Below are 12515 nucleotides of genomic sequence, written 5' to 3'. Positions count from 1 at the left end.
GCAGAGCTGTATGATCAGTGCCACCACCTCCTCCCCGCAGAGCTGTATGATCAGTGCCACCACCTCCTCCCCGCAGAGCTGTATGATCAGTGCCACCACCTCCTCCCCGCAGAGCTGTATGATCAGTGCCACCACCTCCTCCCCGCAGAGCTGTATGATCAGTGCCACCTCCTCCTCCCCGCAGAGCTGCATGATCAGTGCCACCACCTCCTCCCTGCAGAGCTGTATGATCAGTGCCACCACCTCCTCCCCGCAGAGCTGTATGATCAGTGCCATCACCTCCTCCCCGCAGAGCTGTATGATCAGAGCCACCACCTCCTCCCTGCAGAGCTGTATGATCAGAGAAATCACCTCCTCCCCGCACAGCTGTATGATCAGTACCACCACCTCCTCCCCGCAGAGCTGTATGATCAGTGCCACCACCTCCTCCCCGCACAGCTGTATGATCAGTGCCACCACCTCCTCCCCGCAGAGCTGCATGATCAGAGCCACCACCTCCTCTCCGCAGAGCTGTATGATCAGAGCCACCACATCCTCCCTGCAGAGCTGTATGATCAGAGAAATCACCTCCTCCCCGGAGAGGCGTATGATCAGTGCCACCACCTACTCCCCGCAGAGCTGTATGATCAGAGCCACCACATTCTCCTCGCAGAGCTGTAGGATTAGAGCCATCACCTCCTCCCCGCAGAGCTGTATGATCAGTGCCACCACCCTCTCCCCGCAGAGCTGTATGATCAGAGCCACCACCTACTCCCCTCAGACCTGTATGATCAGAGCCATAACCTCCTCCTCCCTGCAGAGCTGTATGATCAGAGAAATCACCTCCTCCCCGGAGAGCTGTATGATCAGTGCCAACACCTTCTCCCCGCAGAGCTGTATGATCAGTGCCATCACCTCCTCCCTGCAGAGCTGTATGATCATTGCCACCACCTCCTCCACGCAGAGCTGTACGATCAGTGCCACCACCTCCTCCCCGCAGAGCTGTATGATCAGTGCCACCACTTCCTCCTCGCAGAGCTGTATGATCAGTGCCACCACCTCCTCCCCGCAGAGCTGTATGATCAGTGCCACCACCTCCTCCCCGCAGAGCTGTATGATCAGTGCCACCTCCTCCTCCCCGCAGAGCTGTATGATCAGTGCCACCACCTCCTCCCCGCAGAGCTGTATCATCAGTGCCACCACCTACTCCTCCCTGCAGAGCTGTCTGATCAGAGAAATCACCTCCACCCCGCAGAGCTGTATGATCAGTGCCACCACCTCCTCCCCGCAGAGCTGTATCATCAGTGCCACCACCTACTCCTCCCTGCAGAGCTGTCTGATCAGAGAAATCACCTCCACCCCGCAGAGCTGTATGATCAGTGCCACCACCTCCTCCCCGCAGAGCTGTATGATCAGAGCCACCACCTCCTCCCTGCAGAGCTGTATGATCAGAGAAATCACCTCCTCCCCGCACAGCTGTATGATCAGTGCCACCACCTCCTCCCCGCAGAGCTGTATGATCAGTGCCACCACCTCCTCCCCGCACAGCTGTATGATCAGTGACACCACCTCCTCCCCGCAGAGCTGCATGATCAGAGCCACCACCTCCTCCCCACAGAGCTGTATGATCAGAGCCACCACCTCCTCCCTGCAGAGCTGTATGATCAGAGAAATCACCTCCTCCCCGGAGAGCCGTATGATCAGTGCCACCACCTTCTCCCCGCAGAGCTGTATGATCAGAGCCACCACATTCTCCCCGCAGAGCTGTAGGATCAGAGCCATCACCTCCTCCCCGCAGAGCTGTATGATCAGTGCCACCACCCTCTCCCCGCAGAGCTGTATGATCAGAGCCACCACCTACTCCCCTCAGACCTGTATGATCAGAGCCATAACCTCCTCCTCCCTGCAGAGCTGTATGATCAGAGAAATCACCTCCTCCCCGGAGAGCTGTATGATCAGTGCCAACACCTTCTCCCCGCAGAGCTGTATGATCAGTGCCACCACCTCCTCCCTGCAGAGCTGTATGATCAGTGCCACCTCCTCCTCCCCGCAGAGCTGTATGATCAGTGCCACCACCTCCTCCCCGCAGAGCTGTATGATCAGTGCCACCACCTCCTCCCCGCAGAGCTGTATGATCAGTGCCACCACCTCCTCCCCGCAGAGCTGTATGATCAGTGCCACCTCCTCCTCCCCGCAGAGCTGTATGATCAGAGCCACCACCTCCTCCCTGCAGAGCTGTATGATCAGAGAAATCACCTCCTCCCCGCACAGCTGTATGATCAGTACCACCACCTCCTCCCCGCAGAGCTGTATGATCAGAGCCACCACCTCCTCCCCGCAGAGCTGTATGATCAGTGCCACCACCTCCTCCCCGCACAGCTGTATGATCAGTGCCACCACCTCCTCCCCGCAGAGCTGCATGATCAGAGCCACCACCTCCTCCCCGCAGAGCTGTATGATCAGAGCCACCACCTCCTCCCCGCAGAGCTGTATGATCAGTGCCACCACCTCCTCCCCGCAGAGCTGTATCATCAGTGCCACCACCTACTCCTCCCTGCAGAGCTGTATGATCAGAGAAATCACCTCCACCCCGCAGAGCTGTATGATCAGTGCCACCACCTCCTCCCCGCAGAGCTGTATCATCAGTGCCACCACCTACTCCTCCCTGCAGAGCTGTATGATCAAAGAAATCACCTCCACCCCGCAGAGCTGTATGATCAGTGCCACCACCTTCTCCCCCGCAGAGCTGTATGATCAGAGCCACCACTTCCTCCCCGCAGAGCTGTATAATCAGTGCCACCACCTCCACCCCGCAGAGCTGTATGATCAGAGAAATCACCTCCACCCCGCAGAGCTGTATGATCAGAGCCACCACCTCCTCCCCGCAGAGCTGTATGATCAGAGCCACCACCCTCTCCCCGCAGAGCTGTATAATCAGTGCCACCACCTCCTCCCCGCAGAGCTGTATGATCAGTGCCACCACCTCCTCCCCGCAGAGCTGTATGATCAGTGCCACCACCTCCTCCCCGCAGAGCTGTATGATCAGTGCCACCTCCTTCTCCCCGCAGAGCTGTATGATCAGAGAAATCACCTCCACCCCGCAGAGCTGTATGATCAGTGCCACCACCTCCTCCCCGCAGAGCTGTATCATCAGTGCCACCACCTACTCCTCCCTGCAGAGCTGTATGATCAGAGAAATCACCTCCACCCCGCAGAGCTGTATGATCAGTGCCACCACCTTCTCCCCCGCAGAGCTGTATGATCAGTGCCACCACCTCCTCCCCGCAGAGCTGTATGATCAGTGCCACCTCCTCCTCCCCGCAGAGCTGTATGATCAGAGCCACCTCCTCCTCCCCGCAGAGCTGTATGATCAGTGCCACCACCTCCTCCCCGCAGAGCTGTATGATCAGTGCCACCACCTCCTCCCCGCAGAGCTGTATGATCAGTGCCACCTCCTCCTCCCCGCAGAGCTGTATGATCAGAGCCACCACCTCCTCCCCGCAGAGCTGTATGATCAGAGCCACCACCTCCTCCCTGCAGAGCTGTATGATCAGAGAAATCACCTCCTCCCCGCACAGCTGTATGATCAGTACCACCACCTCCTCCCCGCAGAGCAGTATGATCAGAGCCACCACCTCCTCCCCGCAGAGCTGTATGATCAGTGCCACCACCTCCTCCCCGCAGAGCTGTATGATCAGTGCCACCTCCTCCTCCCCGCAGAGCTGTATGATCAGAGAAATCACCTCCACCCCGCAGAGCTGTATGATCAGTGCCACCACCTCCTCCCCGCAGAGCTGTATCATCAGTGCCACCACCTACTCCTCCCTGCAGAGCTGTATGATCAGAGAAATCACCTCCACCCCGCAGAGCTGTATGATCAGTGCCACCACCTTCTCCCCCGCAGAGCTGTATGATCAGAGCCACCACTTCCTCCCCGCAGAGCTGTATAATCAGTGCCACCACCTCCACCCCGCAGAGCTGTATGATCAGAGAAATCACCTCCACCCCGCAGAGCTGTATGATCAGAGCCACCACCTCCTCCCCGCAGAGCTGTATGATCAGAGCCACCACCCTCTCCCCGCAGAGCTGTATAATCAGTGCCACCACCTCCTCCCCGCAGAGCTGTATGATCAGTGCCACCACCTCCTCCCCGCAGAGCTGTATGATCAGTGCCACCACCTCCTCCCCGCAGAGCTGTATGATCAGTGCCACCTCCTCCTCCCCGCAGAGCTGTATGATCAGAGCCACCTCCTCCTCCCCGCAGAGCTGTATGATCAGTGCCACCACCTCCTCCCCGCAGAGCTGTATGATCAGTGCCACCTCCTTCTCCCCGCAGAGCTGTATGATCAGAGAAATCACCTCCACCCCGCAGAGCTGTATGATCAGTGCCACCACCTCCTCCCCGCAGAGCTGTATCATCAGTGCCACCAACTACTCCTCCCTGCAGAGCTGTATGATCAGAGAAATCACCTCCACCCCGCAGAGCTGTATGATCAGTGCCACCACCTTCTCCCCCGCAGAGCTGTATGATCAGTGCCACCACCTCCTCCCCGCAGAGCTGTATGATCAGTGCCACCTCCTCCTCCCCGCAGAGCTGTATGATCAGAGCCACCTCCTCCTCCCCGCAGAGCTGTATGATCAGTGCCACCACCTCCTCCCCGCAGAGCTGTATGATCAGTGCCACCACCTCCTCCCCGCAGAGCTGTATGATCAGTGCCACCACCTCCTCCCCGCAGAGCTGTATGATCAGTGCCACCTCCTCCTCCCCGCAGAGCTGTATGATCAGAGCCACCACCTCCTCCCCGCAGAGCTGTATGATCAGAGCCACCACCTCCTCCCTGCAGAGCTGTATGATCAGAGAAATCACCTCCTCCCCGCACAGCTGTATGATCAGTACCACCACCTCCTCCCCGCAGAGCAGTATGATCAGAGCCACCACCTCCTCCCCGCAGAGCTGTATGATCAGTGCCACCACCTCCTCCCCGCAGAGCTGTATGATCAGTGCCACCTCCTCCTCCCCGCAGAGCTGTATGATCAGAGAAATCACCTCCACCCCGCAGAGCTGTATGATCAGTGCCACCACCTCCTCCCCGCAGAGCTGTATCATCAGTGCCACCACCTACTCCTCCCTGCAGAGCTGTATGATCAGAGAAATCACCTCCACCCCGCAGAGCTGTATGATCAGTGCCACCACCTTCTCCCCCGCAGAGCTGTATGATCAGAGCCACCACTTCCTCCCCGCAGAGCTGTATAATCAGTGCCACCACCTCCACCCCGCAGAGCTGTATGATCAGAGAAATCACCTCCACCCCGCAGAGCTGTATGATCAGAGCCACCACCTCCTCCCCGCAGAGCTGTATGATCAGAGCCACCACCCTCTCCCCGCAGAGCTGTATAATCAGTGCCACCACCTCCTCCCCGCAGAGCTGTATGATCAGTGCCACCACCTCCTCCCCGCAGAGCTGTATGATCAGTGCCACCACCTCCTCCCCGCAGAGCTGTATGATCAGTGCCACCTCCTCCTCCCCGCAGAGCTGTATGATCAGAGCCACCTCCTCCTCCCCGCAGAGCTGTATGATCAGTGCCACCACCTCCTCCCCGCAGAGCTGTATGATCAGTGCCACCACCTCCTCCCCGCAGAGCTGTATGATCAGTGCCACCACCTCCTCCCCGCAGAGCTGTATGATCAGTGCCACCTCCTCCTCCCCGCAGAGCTGTATGATCAGAGCCACCACCTCCTCCCCGCAGAGCTGTATGATCAGAGCCACCACCTCCTCCCTGCAGAGCTGTATGATCAGAGAAATCACCTCCTCCCCGCACAGCTGTATGATCAGTACCACCACCTCCTCCCCGCAGAGCTGTATGATCAGAGCCACCACCTCCTCCCCGCAGAGCTGTATGATCAGAGCCACCACCTCCTCCCTGCAGAGCTGTATGATCAGAGAAATCACCTCCTCCCCGGAGAGCCGTATGATCAGTGCCACCACCTTCTCCCCGCAGAGCTGTATGATCAGAGCCACCACATTCTCCCCGCAGAGCTGTAGGATCAGTGCCATCACCTCCTCCCCGCAGAGCTGTATGATCAGTGCCACCACCCTCTCCCCGCAGAGCTGTATGATCAGAGCCACCACCTACTCCCCTCAGACCTGTATGATCAGAGCCATAACCTCATCCTCCCTGCAGAGCTGTATGATCAGAGAAATCACCTCCTCCCCGGAGAGCCGTATGATCAGTGCCACCACCTTCTCCCCGCAGAGCTGTATGATCAGAGCCACCACATTCTCCCCGCAGAGCTGTAGGATCAGTGCCACCACCTCCTCCCCGCAGAGCTGTATGATCAGTGCCACCACCTCCTCCCCGCAGAGCTGTATGATCAGTGCCACCACCTCCTCCCCGCAGAGCTGTATGATCAGTGCCACCACCTCCTCCTCCCCGCAGAGCTGTATGATCAGTGCCACCACCTTCTCCCCCGCAGAGCTGTATGATCAGTGCCACCACCTCCTCCCCGCAGAGCTGTATGATCAGTTTTCCTACTTGTAATGTTTTTAATATAACTGATGCTGGGCGCAGTCTCAGGATGGGGGGTTTGTGTGATCTGACGATAATGTGGGAGCTGCACTGTACAGCGCTATACACGGGGACATTTCAACGCAGATACATCAGCTGCTCCAGCAGCGGCAAATGAGTGATCTGAGGACAGACGCATCACGGAAGAGGCGGGGACTTCAGGGGGCGGGGTTACTGGGCGGGAATAATAACAATGACTGGTCAAACATATCAACCCTTATTGGCCTCTTTTTTTCATGAAAGAACCAGTGGAGCGCAGGGGGCGTGTTTCCCGGAGACCAATGAGGACGCGCACCGGAGCATAAATACCCTGCTCCCGCCGCTCCTCTCATCACATCTGTGCCCGCCAAGAACTAAGCAGACCGCTCGTAAATCCACCGGAGGGAAAGCTCCCCGCAAGCAGCTGGCCCCAAAGGCCGCCAGGAAGAGCGCTCCCGCCACTGGTGGAGTGAAGAAGCCGCATCGTTACCGGCCAGGAACAGTCGCTCTCCGTGAGATCCGCCGCTATCAGAAATCCACCGAGCTGCTGATCCGTAAGCTTCCCTTCCAGCGCCTGGTGAGGGAGATCGCCCAGGACTTCAAGACCGATCTGCGTTTCCAGAGTTCGGCCGTCATGGCCCTGCAGGAGGCCAGCGAGGCTTATCTGGTGGGGTTGTTCGAGGACACCAACCTGTGCGCCATCCACGCCAAGAGGGTCACCATCATGCCCAAAGACATCCAGCTGGCCCGCCGGATCCGTGGGGAGAGAGCTTAGATCTGCCCCGGCTGCGACCACAACACAAAGGCTCTTTTCAGAGCCACCAAATCCTCCCACAAATGAGCCGAGTCCTGAACGGTCTCTCTTCTGCGCGTATTCTCCATATACGGAGCGCGGTCAGGAAAGGTAATAGCCGGCTGCTGTGTCCGATATTGTAGGTGATCAGCGATATTCCAGTTACCGCTCCGCGCATCCTTTATTCTCACCAAGTCCAAAAGTGCGACATCAATTACATGACTGACGTTTTATAAGGACAGGGTAAAGTGTGCGCTGTGCACAGCCCGGGTCTTTGGTGGTGGAGGCGCGGTTTCTGTACAGCGCAGACGTAAATGGGGTCCTAGTGCCGCCTCTGCAGTCTTGCGGCTTTAGGTTGTAATTATCATATATTTGAGTTTTCTCATCTTATCTGTGGCTGGTGCCGCCGGGGGTCTGGTTACATACAGCTCCCTGCTCTGCAGTGACCGGTAATGGCCACCAGTCGGGCACCACGTGTAATGATGAGTGACTGCCGGGGATCAGATGAGTTATCTGTAGATCAGTGTCCTTAAAATGTATTTTTTATTCTACTTTATAACAAGCTGTAAAATAACAACCGAAACTACAATGGAAGTAAAAATCAAAATAACCAACAGATCTAAGCGACGCTGAGATGAGAAGAATAGAGAAGCGGGAAAAGAAGAGCACAATAAAGTGGAAAATTCAAAATCTCCAACCGTTCTGTGCTCAACCAATCAGACGAAAGGGAGGAGCTAGGAGCTAATTGCAAAATTTCTACTAGCAATCTCCCCCGGATACGCGTCGGAACAGGTGAATATGCATGGCTCACCCTCCCCCGTCATACTCACCCTCCTGGCAGCGTCTCTGCAAGTCCCTGCTTCTCCGATGGTCTCTGGTGCCGGCAACTTGTTCCTGTGTTCGTCATGGTACCGCTCATTAAAGTAATGAATATGCGCTCCACGCCTGTGGGAGTGGAGCCACGTATGTATTCATTACTTTGTTTAGTGGTCACGTGGTACCACTCATTACAGGAAGAGATGCAGGCGCCAGAGACTATCTGAGAAGCAGAGACCGCGCCAGTATGAGGTGAGTATGATGTGCCAGCCGCCGACCCCCTGGTACAATGACTCCAGTATAAGACGAGAGGGGCACTTTCAGCCTAAAAAAAATGGCTGCAAATCTCAGATTATACTCGAATGTATAAGGTAAATGCCTCTGGCACTATAGAGGGCGATGTAGTAAGGATTATTTTTCAGTTACACTGGTGTTTAACCCTTTTGCTGCCTGTACAGTTTTTACATTAAAGCAATGAATTAAAAAAAAACACCAACAAACTAATTTGTACTTTACAATTATGAGCAGGTTCCTGTAATTTTGCATTAAAGCATGATATTTTATATAAAAACAAATGCATAAAAATGTCTTTCTGGGTTGTAATTGGTACATGAGGTAACGGCATAAATGAAGTACCATCATCTGGTGATTAAATGATGGGAAATCTCTTCTAATTTCACTTGCTTCTTTCGTCCTTCCAAATCTCCATTTATGGAAGTTCTTCATCAGAAAATGAACAAATGTCTATCATTGCATTACGCTGAGGTTGGGACGCTCTGGGGGTATCACATCCACAGGAAGGATATAATGGAACTAGAGAGAGTACAAAGGAGGCCAACAAAATTAATAAAGGGAATGGGAGAACTACAATACCCAGATAGGTTAGCGAAATTAGGATTATTTAGTCTAGAAAAAAGACGGGGCGATCTAATAACCATGTATAAGTATATAAGGGGACAATACAAATATCTCGCTGAGGATCTGTTTATACCAAGGAAGGTGACGGGCACAAGGGGGCATTCTTTGCGTCTGGAAGAGAGAAGGTTTTTCCACCAACATAGAAGAGGATTCTTTACTGTTAGGGCAGTGAGAATCTGGAATTGCTTGCCTGAGGAGGTGGTGATGGCGAACTCAGTCGAGGGGTTCAAGAGAGGCCTGGATGTCTTCCTGGAGCAGAACAATATTGTATCATACAATTATTAGGTTCTGTAGAAGGACGTAGATCTGGGGATTTATTATGATGGAATATAGGCTGAACTGGAAGGACAAATGTATTTTTTCGGCCTTACTAACTATGTTACTATGTTACATTGTATAGGGGATAACTGTGGGTGCATCAAAGTGTGTGTGTGTGTGTGGGGGACTTAGGGCATCATACTGTTTGGGGAGTTACTGGGGGTATTGTACCCCCACACAGTAACTGTGGGGACATCCTGCTGTGTGGGTATCTTACTGTGTAGGAGGCATCATACTGTGTGGAGGGTAACTGGGGGCATCATCTGTTGTGGAAGATATGATCCACCATGATCTGGAACAGTAATGACAATATTTAGGATACCCTCAATCATAAGGGAAGGAAATTACACATAATAGAAGCTGGAAAGATAATTGCAGAAACTGAGCAATGAGCGGGAAAATCAAACTTCCCTACAGTTTAGTATTTAGCCAATCAGCAGAGAAAGGGAGGAGCTAATGTAGATTCTGTAAGCCCCGTCCCGGAAGTGCGTCATCTCTGCAGTTCTCTCTCTGGTCCATTCTCCCTCCATATAAAGGTGCAGTCCCTGAGGCTCAGGAATCAGTTTTTGCTCATTAACTGCAGAAAATGTCTGGTCGCGGCAAAGGAGGAAAAGGTCTCGGGAAGGGCGGCGCCAAACGGCACAGGAAGGTGCTCCGTGATAACATCCAGGGCATCACCAAGCCTGCCATCCGCCGTCTAGCTCGCAGAGGAGGCGTCAAGCGCATCTCCGGCCTCATCTATGAGGAGACTCGCGGTGTCCTGAAAGTCTTCCTGGAGAACGTGATCCGTGACGCCGTCACCTACACCGAGCACGCCAAGAGGAAGACCGTCACCGCCATGGACGTGGTGTACGCGCTCAAGCGCCAGGGCCGCACTCTCTACGGCTTCGGAGGTTAATTGTGTTCTCTTCTGTCTTCACAACCCAAAGGCTCTTTTCAGAGCCACCCACATCTTCTAAGTGAGAGGCTGCACCTGACTGCTAGGATCTCATTTCTCTGCTGTGGTGATGTCGCTGTAATGTTAGTAGAACACTCATCGGTGCCGAATTTACGCTCCGAATACTGAATAGTCGAAAACTACCATCGGCCAAATAATTGTGGGGAATGGTAATTCTGACCCTGATCCGCAGTTCGGTAACGTCCTCTGATGCCGTTTTTGGGCGGATGGTTCTGTCGCTGCTTTTGGTTGTGAGACCTATTTGCAAATCCTGTTTTGTACCCGACGGATTCCGTGTGTGTATGATCTGGGAGTAGGGTCTCTTTAACCATATTCCCACACATTCAGTTTCCGAAGGATATCCTGACGTGGAAAGGCTTATTGGAAGCAGATCTCTCTACAGCTCTAATCAGGGGGTGTTCCGGGCGGTTTCCAAATGTAGGTTAATATTCTGTCTAGACATTTAAGATCCTGTTCTTATTGGGCGCTGATTGATTAGTATCCGGCTCAGCGTCTCTGCAGGGCAAAATATCCCCTGTGCGGCTGCCTGTAGTACCGGCCTCAGCCTGGGACGTGCTAGTTGTATGCTCCCGGGTCCTGACATACTGGGGCCGTGTCTGCTCCCCCGTCTTTCACCGCGGACTTCGGGTGATGCGGTTTCTTCTCATTGACCTACAAAGATAACATGGATTCATGGGGGATATATATCCGCACTGGGCCGCAGTGATAATTTCCTGATCAGATCCGTGTACAGGGAATGTGGCTGTAAGAGGCAGCTGGATAGATGGACGCCCTGTGTACCGGGTACGGAGGCTCCTGTGTGATGACCAAGTCCTGGACACTAATGTGTCGGATGGATGTCGCCTCTGAAGACTATTATAACCTCCTCAGAATAATAATGGCGACTGATCCCCGTGTTTGGGGGCAGACAGTTGGGAGGACAGGACCCGGTATTATCAGCGGGGTAGAGCTGCTCCCACCGGTATACACAGCGATCGCCGCTCCAGCAGAGGGGCCGGTAATAATCCGACGGACAAAGAAAAGCGATTGAGCGGGAAATTCAAAACCAGCAACGGATCTGTAATCAGCCAATGAGCGAGAGGCATCCACAGGCGCCGACCAATCCCAGATACAGGAACATCCGCCCCCATTAACTCCTTAGTGTCCGTGTGTGCTGACCCCCACTACTCACTCGCTTTATAGAAGCGGCGACTTCCCCCACCCGAGACCCGGCAGCGTCACATCAGGCTCCGGGCAGAACATAGGAGACTTGTCTCAGTCAGGCTGTGATAGGATCAGCGCGGACACCACAGGGGATCTGCACAGGATAATACGCGGGTGAGTGAGGAGCCGCCTCCTGTGCAGATGGAGCGGAGGAGAAACACTGACAGGGATTAACCCCTCACCCGCCAGACTGTCAGTGCAAATTGAGTGTCGCTCGCAGAACTCAGCCTCGGAATAATCTGCAGATAGCTGGAAATTAGCCCTTATTGAAGGAGGACTTTGTGCAGTGATTGGGACAGATAATGGCCGTTTCCTCGTAGATCCAGGAAGCGGCTAGTCTGCTGTGCCAGGACTGTAAACTCCGCTCCTCCACATCTGTCCACACACTCAAAGGCTCTTCTAAGAGCCCCCACATCCTCCTCCTAAGAGCCGCACCGCTGATCACACTGATGGTTCACACTGCACCAGGCGGTATATAGAGGTCACTATACACGATCCGTGCTCCACTGTACTGCGGTCACCACAGAGCAGAGATTCGTGGCTGAAGTGACTGATCCGGCTTCATGTTACTGAGATCACACACAGGAGGGATAAGTGCAGTTTATACAGGGGACACAGCTCCTGAGGGAAGCCGGCTCTTCCTAGAAAACTGGGTGCGGCTACTACCGAAACATCTCACTGAATTCACAGGGTTTGCAGTCCTGGCACAGCTGACTAGCTGGGGTTTCCAGCACCATCTGGAGATATTACTGCACTATACGGAGTGTAACATGTCGGGCGCTGTACTGTAACTGCCTGCATAATGTGGCACAGTCATTTGTCAGTAGGTTGCAGTATATGGGGGTACTCTGCACTATTCAGATGAATAACAGCACTATGAAGGGTAAATAGAACATGAACACATACAGCGCTATATGAGGGTGCACTGCGGTATATGGAGCTTCACAGCACTATTTAGATGTATAGAGCATTATACAGGGTTTT

At 54.3% G+C, this 12515-nt stretch overlaps 1 protein-coding gene across 1 annotated transcript; it reads left to right on the top strand.

The window, feature by feature from the left end:
• The first annotated feature begins 6739 nt into the window (after positions 1-6739).
• LOC138646151 (histone H3-like) lies at positions 6740-7797 on the top strand. Its single transcript, XM_069735614.1, has one exon. The coding sequence runs from the start codon at positions 6740-6742 to the stop codon at positions 7298-7300; it is 561 nt and encodes a 186-aa protein (XP_069591715.1). The 3' UTR covers positions 7301-7797.
• The last annotated feature ends 4718 nt before the right edge of the window (positions 7798-12515 follow it).

This window comes from Ranitomeya imitator, chromosome 7 (assembly GCF_032444005.1).
Source record: "Ranitomeya imitator isolate aRanImi1 chromosome 7, aRanImi1.pri, whole genome shotgun sequence".
In the NCBI taxonomy this organism is placed as follows: domain Eukaryota; kingdom Metazoa; phylum Chordata; class Amphibia; order Anura; family Dendrobatidae; genus Ranitomeya; species Ranitomeya imitator.
This window is presented reverse-complemented; position numbering and strand designations above follow the sequence as displayed.